General features: G+C 37.5%; 2 protein-coding genes across 2 annotated transcripts in view; one reads left to right on the forward strand and one right to left on the reverse strand.

Moving 5' to 3' along the window:
• Positions 1-359: 359 nt before the first annotated feature.
• Positions 360-4,857, forward strand: CINP (cyclin-dependent kinase 2 interacting protein; the record flags this gene model as incomplete). The annotated part of the gene is made up of 4 exons (XM_010017993.1): positions 360-528; positions 1,142-1,268; positions 2,905-3,034; positions 4,524-4,857. Coding segments are annotated over 4 exons (629 nt in total), but the record flags the coding sequence as incomplete, so codon positions are not given.
• A 3,106-nt stretch (positions 4,858-7,963) lies between these two features.
• ZNF839 (zinc finger protein 839) overlaps positions 7,964-17,180 on the reverse strand; it is a 10,492-nt gene continuing 1,275 nt past the window's right edge. Inside the window, exons 2-7 of the mRNA XM_010017992.1 lie at positions 15,316-15,567; positions 14,485-14,577; positions 13,982-14,134; positions 12,189-12,329; positions 11,045-11,183; positions 7,964-9,322 (exon numbers count right to left, since the gene is read on the reverse strand). Coding sequence (XP_010016294.1) covers positions 8,343-9,322; positions 11,045-11,183; positions 12,189-12,329; positions 13,982-14,134; positions 14,485-14,577; positions 15,316-15,567 — 1,758 coding nt within the window. The 3' untranslated portion in view covers positions 7,964-8,342. The remainder of the gene's footprint in view (positions 9,323-11,044; positions 11,184-12,188; positions 12,330-13,981; positions 14,135-14,484; positions 14,578-15,315; positions 15,568-17,180) is intronic.

Here is a 17,180-nt window from a genome sequence, read left to right on the forward strand (position 1 = left end):
GGGGTTCTGTGCAGCAGTTCCCATTGCTGTCATACACTGTGTTATCATCTGGCTGTCATACATAGACAGAAGACTGCTAGGCTGGCCGGTTACTGCAAAGCCACTGCTGCGCATGTTACAAAATCACATCACAGAACATGCTTGCATTTTTTCAATAACATGATTTTCTTGTAAGTAGTAGTAAGGCGTATAGATGAGGAATTAGATTTCAGGACTGAAGGCAGCTCATGTAAATTCCCTTTTACTTTAATCAATATTCAGCCATAAAGCAAGGAAATCACTCGAACAGTTGCCAGACAGCATGCTGATTTGTCTCTGTATGCTCTAAATGGCTTGAATTTCTTTATTTTCTCATGCAGCAAAAGGTCCTGGTGATGGTACTCCAAGAAGACCTGTTTTACCTGTTAGTGCAAGAAAAATTAAAGATAATGCAGCAGACTGGCATAATTTAATGATGAAATGGGAGAGACTGAATGATAATGGATTTACTACAGCAAACAAAATAGTCAACATGAAGATTAGTGAACAGTAAGTATGCTAATACATACAAGTAAAGAGCATAAAGATTGCCTTTATTGAGAGTTAAATCTCTTTTAATCACTAGAAAGTTCTTTTTGGAAGTGGGAAAAAGTATTATATGTCAGAGTAGATAAAGCTCGCTCTTAAATCAAACTCAGCATTGGACTTTTTCCTTACATAAACCATCTAGATCCAAATAATAAGTCTTATGAGTATTCAAATAACTCATAAAGTAATGATTTTTGGAAGAAATTGGCTATGTTTATTATACATAGTTAAGCATAACAGACATTTAAAATACTTACATAATGTACAAAATTAGAATCTAACCCTATAGATCTCAGGCCGTGTGAGTTCCCTTACTCTTGCATATTTACGCGGAGGCCAGTATTAATGAATTTCATTCAAATCAAAAGTTCAGCAGATTTTAAGAAAGAATTAGTGATTTATATGGAGGGAAAAGTTAACGGTGATGATTAAAAAAAAAATAAAAACACCACCCAAAAATGCATAGCCTGTAAGAGAAAGATTTTGTAGGACCAGTCTGCATGGATTTTAAATCTCCACAGCTTGGGTAAACCCAAGTTGCAGTTGTTTACTCTGCCTTATGTTTCTGTTTTAGATTTCAAGACAACAAACTGGAGATAGCATGCCATAACAGTGCCACAGAATCTGAAAAGCGAGCTCCAAAGTACTGTGAAGAACTGGACAATTGCTGTGAAGAATTACTTGAGACCTTAAAGCATATGGTAATGCACATTTTTCAGTCTTAGTCAATATCAATCAGTTCCAAGTGTGTTCAAGTATGACATAAGGAAATGTCCTCAAGTATTTGTGGTAAATAGAAAATTAGGATTTTTATTTATAATTCTTTGGCTTCAAACCTAAGTGATTATCAATTTAGTGTGCACCTTTTATTTGCTTGCTTGGGAAATTTGAAAGTTGATTTTACATCTGCCTTCTGCTTATAATTCTACTCATCCCTTTATGAAGTGATCCTCTGAGAACAAGTTGCATAAAAAAATTCATTCTGAAACTGCACCTGTTTTCTGTTTTCTCATCCTGAATTTTCCCTCTGTTTAGAACCAAACAAAGCACAAAGCAGTGCTTTACCTGCCATCAGGTAAAGCTTCTTGCAGCTGTCTTTGATCAGATATGATGAAGTTATATTTTTAGTCTGCCTATCTGCACTTTCTGTGCAGAATTCCTTCTCTAGAGAGTAGAGTAAGATAATTATTATTTAACCCACCTTTTTTTCTGGATCCATTGCTAGAAATTAATATCACCTGCCAGTTTGACAGGATACAAAGACTTATTTTTTTTTCTTTTTTTGCCTGATACTGTAATTTAAAATTCCTATTAAAAATAACTTTCACAGCCTTCTGCCGAAGTGGAGGCCCATTAAAAAGATGATAGATCTATCTTTTTATGTAGACAGGATATCAATTTAGTATTTTGAATAAGCAGGAAAGCAGCTAGATTTTCCTCCAATTTTGTTCTGTCGGAAAAAGTAACAGTCATCTGGGTGAGGGGGTTTTGTTGTTTCGTTTTTTTCTTTTTTCTTTTTCTTTCTTTGAGGTAGTTTTGTATCTTACCAAGTGTGTTTATGCAGCTTTTTATTACCCCTGAGTAAAAGGAGTCTAAGCAGGCTGTGTTACATTGGATACTATACACAGCTACTACAGACATATTTTATTTTTCATTCCTTATGAGTTTGTACCAGTTTACTGGTTTATAGAAGTATCCGTATTTTAGCTTCTTGACTTAAAGATGTTGCCTGCAACCTCTGTTTTGTTGTAAAAATTAGGCCCCATCAGTAATGCACAAAGTCAGATGAACATGAAGGAAGTCAATGGAATGACCTGTTTTATGAAGCAAGCTGTTAAATCAGCCTAGGTATACTGTCGGTAGGAACTTGCGCTGCTTTACTCACTTGCTGCTGATTTTTCGAAATCAAATTTAAGTCTTCTTGACATGGTAATGTAAGAAAGCATGTGCTCATAGGGCTTGTGTCATGCTTGTTCATAGGCAGTCTGATGTTTTACCCCAGTGCTAAATCGCTACAGAGAAAACTCAAGTGAAAAAGAGGATTTTAATATGTTTCTACATGTGGGAAACAAAAGAATGTTGCTAAATCAGAAGCACTAAGTTGTATCTGCAACGTTCAAAACTTTACGGTATCTCAAATTTTTAGATAAATTCCAGCTTTGATTCCTGTCTGGAGTTTAAAAAAAAAAAAGTGAGTTAGAATTGTTAAGACTAAATACTCTTCAGAAGTCATGGGTTTTGAGAAATAGAATCATAGAATCAACTAGGTTGGTTTAAGATTATAGTAGTCTAATGTTCCTGAGATACTGATTAACATTACATGTTCATTGTTTTCAGATGAAAATACAACTGAAAATGGAAAAGCTTACTTCAACTACTAAAGCAATCTGTGACTTGGAAGCATTCCACCATAGAGCTGGGAATTGCACAGCCCCCTTCTTTCATACATGGCCCACACCATACTTCTGTAAGTGAAATACTTATTATCTTAGCTAATTGCATTGTATCATTGATGTCATCTAATTGAGGACTGAAAAATAAACCCTTTAATCTGGATGTCTTGCTTTAGAGAGAGAGTATATCCATCTCCTTTAGAATTGACTAATCAATAAACACATGAATGCACCACTGGCTTAGCTTTACTGCTGGTGACTGCTTGTATTAATTGCCAAGTGTTGTCTGACATGTAACAATTACAGCATAAAAACTAAGCTGATCAGCAGCTTACAGTGTCCAAGCTGCAACAGCCACAACCTTTGTAGGGAGAGACGTATTTGCAACTGGGTAGTTTTAAGTAGTAGGCTTACTTGCTTGACTTGTTACTTGACACTGAAATTAAATCCTTGAGCGCAAAGAACAAGTTATGCTTCAGCTAATTCTTAGGCAGCCAAGAAAAATATCTCTGATCTCAGTGTCAGTCAAGGCAAGTAAAGAAATGTTCATTTACTGTCTGCTGTTAATACCAATGCTTTTAGCATTCACTTGATGGCAGAAGGTACCACCTCCCAACTGGTATTCCTGCAGTTTTAAAACTGAATTACAGAGAAGCCTGATTGCATGCAAACCAACTGCCTTCTTTGTGAAGTGAAAGTCATACTTTTGTGAAGCCCTGCTTCTTACTTCACTACCACAAGATACCAGGAATCTTATGTTTTATGTTTTACTTTCTGCCAGCTTAAAAGGGTAAGAATGACAAGTGCTATCAAAACACTCATTGTGTCTGAATCATTTAGCAATGCTCTCTAATCCATGAAGGACTAAATCCTCCTGAAAATAGTAACAGTTCAGGCTAAGTTACAAACGTAGGATCAGTCTCTCTTGAAAAATAATCTGCGTAATTTTTTAGAAAGTCAAGCAGTTAAAGATTATTACATAGATATATTTTAACCCCTCTGCCAGTATTATTAACTAGTAACAACATTAGTTTTTACATTACACACTTCAGTTTTGATCTGTTGCTTTGTTTTACCATTATTTTTCACTACTGGTTATCACTTATTGGTGATCATACATTGCTAAATTTCCTGACAGCATGTGAGGGCATCCTTTAGATTAGCTAAAATCAAAAGTGACTCTTAAATGTCAAGTTATATTTCAGGATAGCATTCTCAATTTTTTAAATCAAATTTCAGTTATTTGAAAGAATAGCTATAGCTGATAATGTTATAGTGGGTCCTGAGGATCAATACCACTGCTTATTCTGGAATTAAGAGGGGATTCATGTCAAAATCACAAATGTATAAAATACATCCAAAAGCAGAGTAAATTGTTTAGCGTTGTGTATTCTAGTATGCAAACATTACTGATACCGTAAGAACTAAGATGTCTAAATACAGGGAATAGCTTATGCAAGGTAGCGTTTTTTAATGATCATTATATTACAAGTATTATGTAAATCCTAGAGAACTTTGGAAATGTTCTGCTCAATGTGCTTGTTTTTTTCCAATCCATTTCAGATGAGGTTTCTCTGAAGCTCTCTGAAATGTACAAGAAGGAACTACAACTCAAGCAAACAATTGTACAAGAAATTGCTCATTCTGCTGACCAGGATCTGATGATGGTTTATTTATCATCCTGGTTATACCAGCCTTACATTGAGAATAGCAGCAAACTACTGCTTGAAGCCATGCTGCTAGAAACAGGACATAGACAGTGCTAGAATTCCAAATGTTACATGGCTTCTTCGAATGATGCTTACATGAAACTGAAATGGCAAACTGCAAAGCTTACCAAGTAAGTTATGTTTTTGTAAAACTTATTAAAAATATTTATTTCTATTTGTATTTATTATTTTGTCTCTGTTGATACTCCTTTCTCTGCATAGGACAATCTGGTTTTCGTCATTTTATCCATTTTAAGTGCAATAGAGAGGCTACAGGTAGGAGGCTAAGTCGTCTATAATCAGAAAGAGGTAACCACTATGTGCTGGTCTGGGGTGAATTCAATGCACATAGACACCTACAGGAAACAATGTTAACGAATTACCAAGTCTTGATAGTCTAAAATACCTACGTTGTCCCTTTCACCATACTACTGCACTTCTTCATCTTTTGTGGGTTTTATTTTCATGATTTAACAGGGTGTGTGCTTTTGTACTTGCCTTATAAATGGGGAAAAGCAAAGCACAAAATGCAGATCCAAAAGCATCCGCATGGTGGTTATGAATGGTATGTGGTTTAGGAACACTGCCACAGACACCAGTGTAAGTTCTGGTTTGGTTTTGATTATAGAGTGGTTGGGTATGTCACCCCTGAAGAGTGATCCCAGCCTGAATGAGCACACTGGGAAGGTTTAGTACAATTCACTATTCCACAGTCATTATATGAAAAGATCTTGTCTCTTTTAATTCATTGTAGAGATGTTATGTGAAAGCATCTGTTGAAAAAAAACAAAGTCTGCTTCAGGCATGGTCTTATCCCACACTGTTTGCTTCCAGTCATGAGGCTCAGTGAGTTTTTCCTTGGATTACTGTTTCTGATGTCAAGTGGTTTTGGTTTAAAGGTGTGCCCTGCTGTAGTTTTGGTTAGCAGTTTATGTGACAAGAACCAGTGGTTCAAACTCTTACTTTTCTTTTTCATGCTGCTTTCTTGGAAAAGGGAGTAGTGAGTCTATTCAGGAGAAACAGTTCATGCAAAAGCTAAATGCTGAAGTGGAATTCACTGCTCATACTTGCTTTCACTCCTAAAGACATAATAGTCACTGTGGCATAAAGTTCTTGTCAGACCTGGATAGCATGGAGAAGTTGCCACACTTGCCCAACCTTTAATAACTGTTAGTTGCTGTTGCAAATCATCACTTTTCAGAAAAGTGCATTACAATGTGGAAACTATGCAGCCCTCTCACAAACTTTTAGTTAAATCCTTAATTTAACTAAGTGTAGTGAATTTAGGCCTTCTGCTTACTTCGTTATGATTAATAATCTAAATTCCTCCCACTTTCTGACTGCCTGTGACCTGCTCCTATATAAGCTGTTGATTTCCATCTCCTATTTCACACAATTATGTAGTGTTTCTAAGTGCTGTTGACTCATCAATGTGCCCTGACAGATGTTTACCCTCAATTCTCCTTTGAACTAAGTGACACAAAATGCACACTGCTATGAAATGTCCTTAACAGCCGTGCTTTGACACTAGAAAAATCTAATTAAAAGAGATTCTAGAACAGACTTCTGATAGGACAAGTAGGGTCACTTACTTGAATAGTTCCAAGCTAAAACCCTGTAAGCTCAGTAAGGGAAATGCATGAGTTTTCTGCAGTAACAGAACAGACATGAATTAGGAAACTTTTCTCAACATGTTGCTCTGTTCAATAACGAGATTGTTTCTGACAGCTTAATAGTGTTCTAGTCTTATCCCAGATTCCTATCGTCTAAAAAGAAACTCTGCTGTAGCTCAAGGAGAGCACAATCAGTTATGAATAGCTTTGTTGGAGTTTATTATTTTTCTGTACAAGTGTTCCACATAGTTTAACAGCCACCTGAATTTATTGGAGTAGGGCCAAACCCTTGTCACTATGGAAACACCTTCATACTGGAAAAGTATTTTCCAGGGACAAAAGGTTGGTTCACTTACAGGATTATTCTTTTAAGATGGGAGTAGGTGGACTGTATTTCTCAGCATGTGCAAATCAATAGGGAAGACAGAATTGAAGCAAATTTTCATTTTCTGCACAGGTAGAAATTGTGGTTTGTTCTCTTCTCATGAAGTTGTCTTCATATTTACAGAGCCCCTTGCTCACTGACTGCTGTTGGACACAGATTACTGCAAAATTATTGCAGAGATATTTTGTCATTATAGCTTTAAGCAGTTGCTTGTTATATTTTAAGTAAGTCCTCAGATGTAGTTATTAGTCAGTACAAAAGAATGTAATAAAGCATTGCTCACTGTGATCGAAGACTGGAAGACCTTACTTTGCTTCACTTCACCTTGATCTTCACTTACAGAGTAGGCCTGTGTCCTCTGACCATTGTGACCTCCTAAAAAATAGGGGGGAAAAACCAAAACAAAACCTACACCAACACCATAAACCTAACCATGAGACAGGAGCTCACTAATATGTGATGACATCTTTCACATCCACACATTAAAAGGCAGTGTTTTGGCTAATCAAACTAATCTCCTACTTAGGCAATCAAGAAAAACAAAACAACAACAAACCCCAAACCCAACTGTGTTAAAAGATACTAGTCATGTAAGGCTGTTCATTTTCACCTGCCACGCTTCTTGAAAGTAAAGACAGTGCCTTGGACAAGAAGCTGCTAGGAATTCTCCACAAAAAATATTATCATCCAAGCAACATACTGAAAAGTGTGACAGTAATACAAGGTAGATAGAAGTAGATAGAAGTAAATAACCAGTTTGGTAAGTTTTCTGTCTGCATAGAGAAACAGGGATGATAGTCAAGGACACCTTTTTATTATGATTAAGTATTACAAGGCAGTGTGGAGTTCTTGGGAAGGTCAAACCTCAGAACTGACACAGGATGCATCATCTGAAAGAAAAAGTGTGATACAAGTCAAACAAAAATAGACTATCATGGACTAAAGAGAAAAAAAGAATCTGGTATCAGTAAGGAAGACCAGATCACTACTTAGCACCTTCCTGTTTCTGTCTAAGCAGTTTCTAAAGGTGTGGCTGAACATTACACAAACATACTTAAATACATTTCCAACAGTTTTTGTTGGAGGTTATTTTTATCTCTAACTCAGTGGATGCTTATTGAAGTAAGGATCAGCTAGGCTGTCACACTGTTCCCAGATTATATTTAAAACTGCCTATTTTTCCGGGCAGATTTATGCTCTTCAAGTCTAAAAGCCAGCTTGAATATTCATTAGCATCGAGCAAGTGCAGTAACAAAGTGTTCTGTAAACTCAATGGCACAGAAAACGCCATGTTTTTAATATAGTTTTTATTTTACCCATACACAGCGTGCCAGTACACAGCACATCACTGCTGGACAGCAATACAGCTTCCTGCATTTTTAGATGACTGGAGAGAAAAGGAATTAAATAACAAAAGGGAACAGTGCAACAGTTTCAGGGTTGACAGATTTCCACTTTCCACCCACCCCAACATATAAAGCAAACAGAATGATGTTAATTCTAGAATTTTTGGTTGCAATGCTGCTAGATCCATATAAACATAAGTTATAAAAAGTACAGGGCATAGAAACAGCTTACAAATAAGTTAAATTTCAGTTATTTCAGTATTCACATTAGAAAAATATACATTTGATAGAGTCATTCTTTTCCAGAAGAAAGCATATAGTTTTCTTATTTATGGCTCCAATTCATTTTGCGAGAGCAAAATCTCTTCACTTTGGCCATTTGCTTCCATTGCCAGTAGTGCTTCCACAGTTTCCAAAGGTATCCCCTCAGGCGTGCGGATATGCATTGTGGTACCACTGGAATCGGTTACAATAACAATGCCTTCTGCCTGAGACAGAACAGCAGTATCTGGGTGAGACAGGATAAGCCCATCTGAAGTCTGAATAAAAATCTGTTCCTGTCCCTGAGACAAAAAATCATGGCTCTCATCAGTAATCTCAAAGGCTACAGTTTCATCTACAGTAATTGTATTCTCCAGCTCATGTTGTTCCTCTGTCCCACAAGAAAAGTCATTTGCATTTTTAAGAGAGTTTTCATGGTTCACATGAGCAGACAGGGAGGTTTCCTGGACAGGGTTCTGGTGCAATTCAGTCTGAGCACTGTGTGGCTGGTTTATTGGCACAATGTTTGTTGAAAAAGCTTTTTCAAGTTCCAGCATCTCATCAGTCATATTTGCATTATGGAGTTGTTCAGAATGTTCTTTAATTGCAAGATTACCGTTTTCTTCTTGCAGTTTCTCGTATTTTTGATGGTGCCCATTTTCTTCACACGTTGCTATGTCAGTGCTCTGACTGCCCATTGCATCTTCTGACACAGAGGTGCAAAGCTGAGGAGCCAAGAGCCCACCAGCTGCATCCTCACACACAAAGTGTGCTTGGACTAATCCAGGTGAGCCATCTGCTTCAACCGGTAATACAACTTCAGCGTGTAGCAGAGACGCTTCACCTGCCAGGTCTGGTTCCTCTTTCGCCACAGCTTGGGAATACTCTACCCTCATTTTCACAGTCTGGGACAAGGTACCTGAATTTCCAGCATCAATTCTGACTCCTGAATCAGCAAGCAAATTATGTTGCTCTGTGCTTCCAGTTGTGCAGCAAGTGATATGCCCATCTCTTGATAGCAGGATTTCTCCATTTAATTGATTACAACCTGAAAGGATGAAAATAAATATAATTTTGTTGAGCAATCTAATATTGCATGTCCAAAAAATTATTTTTCAGCAGTAATTTCGGAGGAAAAGCTAGACTGCCTCCCTGCTTTCCTTCCCCCAGTTAGCAAACCTGAAGCACCTTACAAGAGTTTCACAGCAATTTCCAATGAGAAAGTTTGTAGAAAAATACTAGGAAATTTCTGGATAGTGAAATATTATTGAATATTTTCATAGCAAGGGACCTGACATCAGAAGCGGCATTTTTCAGTTAATCCTGAAAACAACCTGGGCTCAAAGTCATACTCTGGCATACAGCTTAAAGAAATTTATGACATTAAAAGATAAAGAATATTACCATTAGTAAATTGACAGAAACATTTAAACTCAGTAAAATATCTGTTGATAATCAAGCTCATCCTGGACTCAGACATGTCATCAAGTTACTACATATCTAATTATCAGTGCTAGCAGCCCTAGGAGCACCTTCATCCTGTGACAGAAAAGGTTAAAGCACTGCAAAATTAGTTTGTTTTACCAGTTATTTGACCTGGACCAAGAGCTAGGTCACAAACAGTTGAACAATAACTACTAAACTACAGTAGTAGGAGCTGTCAGTTTTTGTAATTGACAATCAAAAGGAACCAGTAGGTTGTTTGGGGGCTTTTTTAGTTCTTATGAAAGCTATCACTGCACACACTGCAGAAGGGACCATTTTTAACTTCTTGTACTGTGCACTCGCAAAAAACCTTACTAGAACTGCAAGTGAAACCAAATTTAAAAAACCTCCTAGCCCAGAAGTAAATCATTAATACAGTAAGAAATAAGCATGGTCATGCAGAGAACCTTCCAGGGAAAGAAAAAGAAACAGAGAGAAAAACAAAAACACAACCCCTGGCAGAAAGATGTGCAGAGAGCAAAGCAAAGCATCCTACAGCATCACCAGAGAAAAGTCTGTACAAAGCAAGAGGACTGTACTGATAGACAGATCTTAACTAGAGGTGGGCAAGGACTGGAATCTTTGACAACAGTGATCATAATGCAACACTTCTGCATCAAAGACCAGCAGAGTTTTAGAAGATTATAGGTGGGGATCCATCTTGCTTTCCTTTCTAATCCACTGTTACCCTGCCAATCTGAGGGGCAGGGGTGAATGAAGACAACAAAGGGATAAAAAGAAAGGCAACCACCCAAAAACTGTGGTGCAGAGTGGTGCCTAAATTCCAATCTCCTCACATCTCCACTGGGATACAGGACAGCCTCCAGCTCTCCCCCTTCCCCAGGTTCCACAAAGCTCTGATGATTCTCCTGCTCCTGCAGCCTGCTGAGGCAAAGAGGAAGGACATACATGCAGCTTCCTCTTCCCCTGCTCTCCCACTCCTGGTGCAAAGGTCATGCACCTTCCCTGCTGTAAAGGATAGGGTGAATAGGAAGCATTCAGAAAGCACACAGTAGAGGACAGTACTATGCTCATAGTAATGCAGCAGTATTAATAACCAGATTATCATGCATTCAGAATTGAGCTACTGCTGTGGTCTGCATCATCCCTTACTTCCCTGCACCCCACCATGATGCCTTTCCATTTAAACAGCTGCTTTTGAAGGACCAGGGAAACAAGTTAATAAATTAAACCTTAAGACAAAACCCACAGTAGCTTAAAGAATCATGAGATTTGTTCAGCTCCTCCACAAGCAGAATGGAACTGGAAAATCTGAAGAGGTTACCATCTTTTCCAAACAGTGTACACAAATTCCCACTCTTTTCTTTCACTTCATCTTGACTGGCATGATCATTATTCACATTCTCCATTACGTCTTCTAACTTGGTCCTTTTGGCTGATGGCAACAGGTCCTCCCCTGAGCTCTGTCAATACAAGAGGTAATTAACTGGCTGCCACCGTAACAGCTGACAATACTGGAAAAGACAACAAACTAACTGTGGACACTTCATGGCAGTGAACAGATACTCTCCTTGAAAACAGGACTTTAATACTAAAGGTCTTCCTAAAAAGTAAAGCTTTAAACACAGCCATCACGCTTTGCCAAAATGCCACCAATTACTTTTGATATTTGGTTGAAAATATGCCCTTGCCTCAACATTAAAGCATCTCTCTGAGCCTCTGTGGTTAGCTGTATGGCATGAAACCTCCAACTTGAATCAAGGGGCATGCACAGTCTGCCCAGTATTGTTTGGTTAATGAAAACATGATCAGCTCTTTAACTACAGGCAGCAAAGTAAAAAAGCACTATTCTTATTTATCCATGACCAGAAACAACTCAGATTAAATAAAAAGTAGGACTGTTAAGGGGATGGACCACAGAGATGTGAATTTCAAGAAGAGAAAACAGAGCTCCCTGCTACAGCTGTAAACAGACTAAATCTAGTCAGCTGCCTTGTTAGTAAGAAAGGAACTGTTTTCATGCCTCTCTGCCTACCACCAGTAAGCAGAGCAACCACTTCTCCAGCATCTGAGCCTGCTGTACGTTAGCCCACTTACACCAGCACAAATAATTACAATCTGGGGATCCTTCTTATTGTGTGGCCCCCATTTACTAATGCCTCCAATATTCTTTCTTCCCTGTACCATGACATTACCCGTAAGCCTTTGAGATTCTGTCTTGAATGCTAACAAGTGTCTTCCCAAAGTACATCTTTAGTGTCTCACTACCTAAAGTGTTCATGGCATATGAACTAGCTATATATACTCTCTATATATGATACCACACTAGAGAGTATTTCCAAACACCATGAAAAGCCTTAACACAAGTCAGATAATCATTCCTTACAAAATCATACTAGTATTATCTGTTTTAACGAGTGTTAATTTGTCTTAGTTTCATTTTTACTTTTCACAAAGGTATTCCATACCTCAGCTAACCGTTTTTGTCCCAGTATCTCCACAGGCACTTGCTCACTGACTGTTTTAATTATACATTGTGAACGAGAGTCTGCAGCTTGTGCCTTTTCTTCTCCAGCAAGTATTTCTGCAATTCCTAGGGATTCAGCAACCTTTACAGAAAAAAAAAAAAGAAGTACAATTTAGCTTCTCCAATCTCAATATATAAATGCTGATATATGGATTCGTTTTCTTAAAACTGAGCTAGAACTACAAAGGCCTAGCCTGGCAATTCATTATCACAGCTCAATGAAGTATTTAGACTCCCATGTTTTCAATCAGCCTCCACATTAATAGAACATGACCTTCATTTGAAGGTGAATATTAAGAGGCAAACTCAAAAGAATTAGGTGTACAATAGTTACATATAGAATCCAGAAACAGTTACCAAGAGCAGGTTTAATAAAGAACACTGTTGAGGCTCTACATAATTTGAAAAACATTTAGGTCTTCCTGTTTAAGAATATCTCTAAGTCCCATCCCCACATTCCAGTCCTGTGCTTCATCCTTATGCAGGTGTGCTACTACACAGTGTCAAGGCTGGGTTGTTTTATTGGGTTGTTGGTTTGGGGTTTTTTGGGGCAGGGGGGAGGGTGTTGGGGTTTTTTAAGAGCATAATTCTGTATTAAAAGTACACATTAATACTGAAGAGAAGCAAGAAAGAGGTTCCATTTTTGGACACCACTCTCAACAGCATCCCTTTACTTGGTGCAATTTCATTTCACCAGAGGGAAACATCAGTGTTACAGAATAGCCAAATGGGCACTCAGTAATTCTAGGAAGTGTTTTAGTACATACAGTGAATGTCACAATTTATTCTGAAACATAAACATTAACCACTGCTAACAGTCCATACAGGACTTAATTATTTTTAATCCAGGATTATAAGAACCAAGTTCTTATCTCCACCATCCCTACTCTAACTTTTCCAGTATGCTCCCCTCTCCTGGTAGTTGCACGTTCAGTGCTGATGTACCTTAATGAGCACATCATTTAGGAGTTTTGTTGGAGGTATTACACATAACAGTGGTTTTGCTACTGGAAACAGAGAAGGGAAAACCAAAACTATGTTAAGTACAAAGAGCTGTTTTATTCTAAGCAAGGGGAATATAAGATTGATAAGGATCCATAAGGAAAAACAGATCCACACTAAAAAAGAACAGCAAAACAAAAAACAACCAGAAAACCAAGCCTGCACTGTCTTTCTAGATACAGCTGCATAAGCAATGGATTGAAGAATCACTGAAATAATAGCTTGCAGCTTTATTAATGTATTCACTACCTTTCACATTTGTTACTACAGCTGTGAACTGCATAGATGCATTCAGTTTGTCCTCATTTTGCAATGAAACCACTTATCCCTTTAAATCAAGGCCACTCATTTTAAATATAGACCCTTTCTTCCTAGTCAAACATCCAGATGTACTTTCACTAGCAGTTACTGCTGAGCACACCTCGTAGTAACATGCAGCTTCATACTACCCCAGATACACAAGACAGGTACCAGTGCTGCTAGAATTTTTTTTATCTACTATCTAGTTGTATCTATTGCCATAAACTAGAACTGTAGTTTTATTATGGATTTCTTTTTTCTCTTCAGTTAGTTGCTGGATTTTTTACAATGTCTCTTTTTGCTCATCTAACCCCATGTTTTCTTCAGCATGACAAAGCTTATCAGAGAAAAATAAAAGTGCAAAGCATCTAAAATAAATAAAACAAAACAAAACAAACAAAAATCACAGTTCCAAACAGAGTGCTTTATTACCTTAGCATCTTTTATTTCAACAAGCTGCTGGCAACTCAGCAAATCTGAATTACTGAGGTGATCATAAGCCATTTTCTTTACCATATTATGCAAGTCTTCAAATTCCTTATACACATCTGGGAAGTAAGCTTTGGCTGGATACCCTTTTTCAACCTAGAAATAACAGGGGGAAAAAAGGGTTTGTTTCCCCTCCCCCCATATTTTCAAACCAATGAAATTAAAGTATGCCAGTTTGTTTCATTCAAGGTTTTAAAATACAAACATTCAAGTGAAGAGATTTTTGAGTAATAAAAAAAGCCACTGAACCAGTCAGCAAAAAGTGAGGCTTTCAGTCAAGAGACCTACCAGAGCTTCGGCTGTGTAGATTGAAGTGACGTGTGGAACAATGCTTAGGAAATTCAGATACATCTCTAAATGAATCTTTTTTATGTACACTAAAGGAAGTCTCCCTAAAATAATTTAAACAGTTTTACATTAAAAAAAAAAAACCCAAAACACCTCACCTTCATCAACAGAAATTCAAATACTGTAACAAGCTTCGTGAGACGTGGGAGAGCCAGCTCCATTAAGTCTTCATTATCACACTGTTGTATTAACTGTCAAAAGCCAGAATTTATTAAGAGCAGAGCAACCAGCAGAGGTTATGCATCCCACATTCAGAACATCAAATATCACTACTCTTTTTTTTAAGGCTACACTATGTGTTTAAGCAGCTTAGAGAACAGATGCAAACATAACACCAAAAGAGATAAATTAGAAAACCTCAAAACAGTTTCTACCCTTATACAGACAAAACTCAGCCCCACAGATGCTGCCAATTCATAGAAAGAAGAGCAACACTGGTAGATTTAGTAGCCATAAAGGTTCTTCCACAACACACAGGAAACAAACAAAAAAACATATGTTAGCTGCATGGATTTTAATCCCCATTCCATCCTCCCCCAAGAGCTTCTCTGTGTGTGTTTGGTTTGGGTTTTTTTCTTTTCTTTTTTTTTGATGTTGCCCAACTTCACTTATTTCTTTTTACTGTGTTGGAGGAGATACATAATAATAGCTAGTAACACCATTTCTCCAGAAAAATGATAGCAAGAATGTATCTACATGTCAAAAGTTCCTTTCCAGACTGAGTTCCCATTTTCCCTTTGCCCAGTGTTCTGGTAGAAGTACTTTTTCCTTGAAAGACAACTTAATATTTCCTTAGTCCTTCATCTTGTCAGTACACAAGGATGTAAAAAAAATAAATTAAACCCAATCTTTTGAAAATGATTCCTTAAAAATAAGTAAATAAAAAGAGGGGAGGATAGTTGTGAAGTAATTGCAGAAGAGAACCATACCTCTTTTAACCTAGCTTTTCTTCTGAATACATTGTGTTCTGCTGACACACTACTAAGTGACTTTGAAGGGGACTGACCAGGTCTGCTCAGCCTTCCAGAACACCTGGATCTTCCACCCATCCGTGGTCGACCACGTCTCTTTGGTCGTCTGGGTCTTCCAGGTCCTTTTGGTGTTACAGGTCCCCAGTGTCCTGCACTGCTTTCATTTTGTTGTTCTGCCAACAAGGGTCTGCTTTCTGCAGACTGACAGGTCTTAATTAAAAGAAAGAGAAAAGTATTTATTCACCCCTTTAAATGCTGTTTTGAGGAAGACAATTTCATAATTAAGTTCTTCATCTATGTAAACAATAAACAGTGTATTAAATAAAGGTGGATACAAGCATAACTGCTTGTACACACATGCCATTATTTGCAAAGGTAGCATTTTCAATTTTGATACAGAGATTAAGATAATGTAATTGAAGAGCTGGTTTATGCCAGTTAAATACATTTAGTATTTTTTAAAGTAAAGTATGTCTTCTTCAAAACAGAGGTTGTAGAAATAAATCTTAATTTGCGGTAAAACATACCCAAGGAAAAATTTGGGTTTCATTTTAACTATGTCAAAGCATGAAGACTTGATGTGAAAGACAGAAACTCTGAACAGCAATGAACAGTGACAAGCTTGGTAAGTAAAAATCAAAATGTATTGCAGTTTCCATGTTTTAAATTCCTAAGTCTTCCCTAAGAACACTGCTAAGCAGCAGGTCCTGTTAGAAGACCACATGGCAAACTCTTAGTACATCTTCTATTTTTAAGTTTTCATTGTGATTTCAGAGCAATTTTTTTTTTTTACTGATCAAAGCAAAAATTTCTCACTGAACCTTCCCTGTCTTCCTTTTCAAGCCAGAATTTCCAAGAATGGCCCAGTATTTTTCTAAGAGAGGAGTTTAGAATAGTACTGAAGTACATCTGGCTTCTTTTCATAACCAGTACATTTTCATCCCCATGTTCAGTAGGTCCCTACTATCTAGTGGTTAGGAAAGCTCTAAAAAGGGCAAATTTATGTCAGTTCTATCCAGGGATTAAACTACTAAATTAGTTCTAAATATAACGTAAGAGTAGATTGAGCATGGGGATCTTGACTGCCTTCCTCTCTGTATCAATGTACCTGCTTTAATAATCGTGCTAGTCTTTCTAGGAAGCACTTACCTAGCCCAAAACTAGAACAAATCAGTGACTTAAAAGTGCAAATCTGCAGAATCCATATTTTGCTAGTTAAAAGTAGCAGGTGCAATAGCAATCTAGCAGTCAGTAGTAGTATTATGTATGAGACTGAAAGTTTTCTTAATTCCTATCATCCTGGGTAAAATAAAGTGCTACACAGGGAAGCAACAACTATGTAGTAAGACAGAGAGCAGACTTCAGTATTCTGCCATTCCCTTTTTCCAAAGATGATGGAAGCGCATAAAGGACAGGGGAGGTTTGCTTACTGCACCGGCATCTTAAACGGTAGATTTGCACATCCTGAGAACAACTTCACATTTACAAACAAAAGTAACAAATTTCACACTGCTAAATGAGTATTTTTTCCCTAGACAGCAGCTCTGTCATTTCTCACTGCAAGATGTTAGTGTCATTTTAATACTGAAAGAAAAACTTCACTATGAAGCGACCAGTTTAAAACATCATAGGAAAAAAACCCAGTAGCTAAAGTAGCTTCTAACCCAGGGACTTGAAGTTTCACTAAAGAGTTTGGTTTGCAGGGGTAGCTAAGCCACACTTTCAAACCCTGCTCTAGGAAAAACTGCAGTCCACTGCTAGATTCCAAATTAGAGATTTTTTTGGTAATGAGACTTTCAGTAACCAAAACTGGTAGCGCAGAT

The sequence above is a fragment of the Nestor notabilis genome, unplaced genomic scaffold (assembly GCF_000696875.1).
Source record: "Nestor notabilis isolate BGI_N333 unplaced genomic scaffold, ASM69687v1 scaffold35647, whole genome shotgun sequence".
NCBI lineage: Eukaryota > Metazoa > Chordata > Aves > Psittaciformes > Psittacidae > Nestor > Nestor notabilis.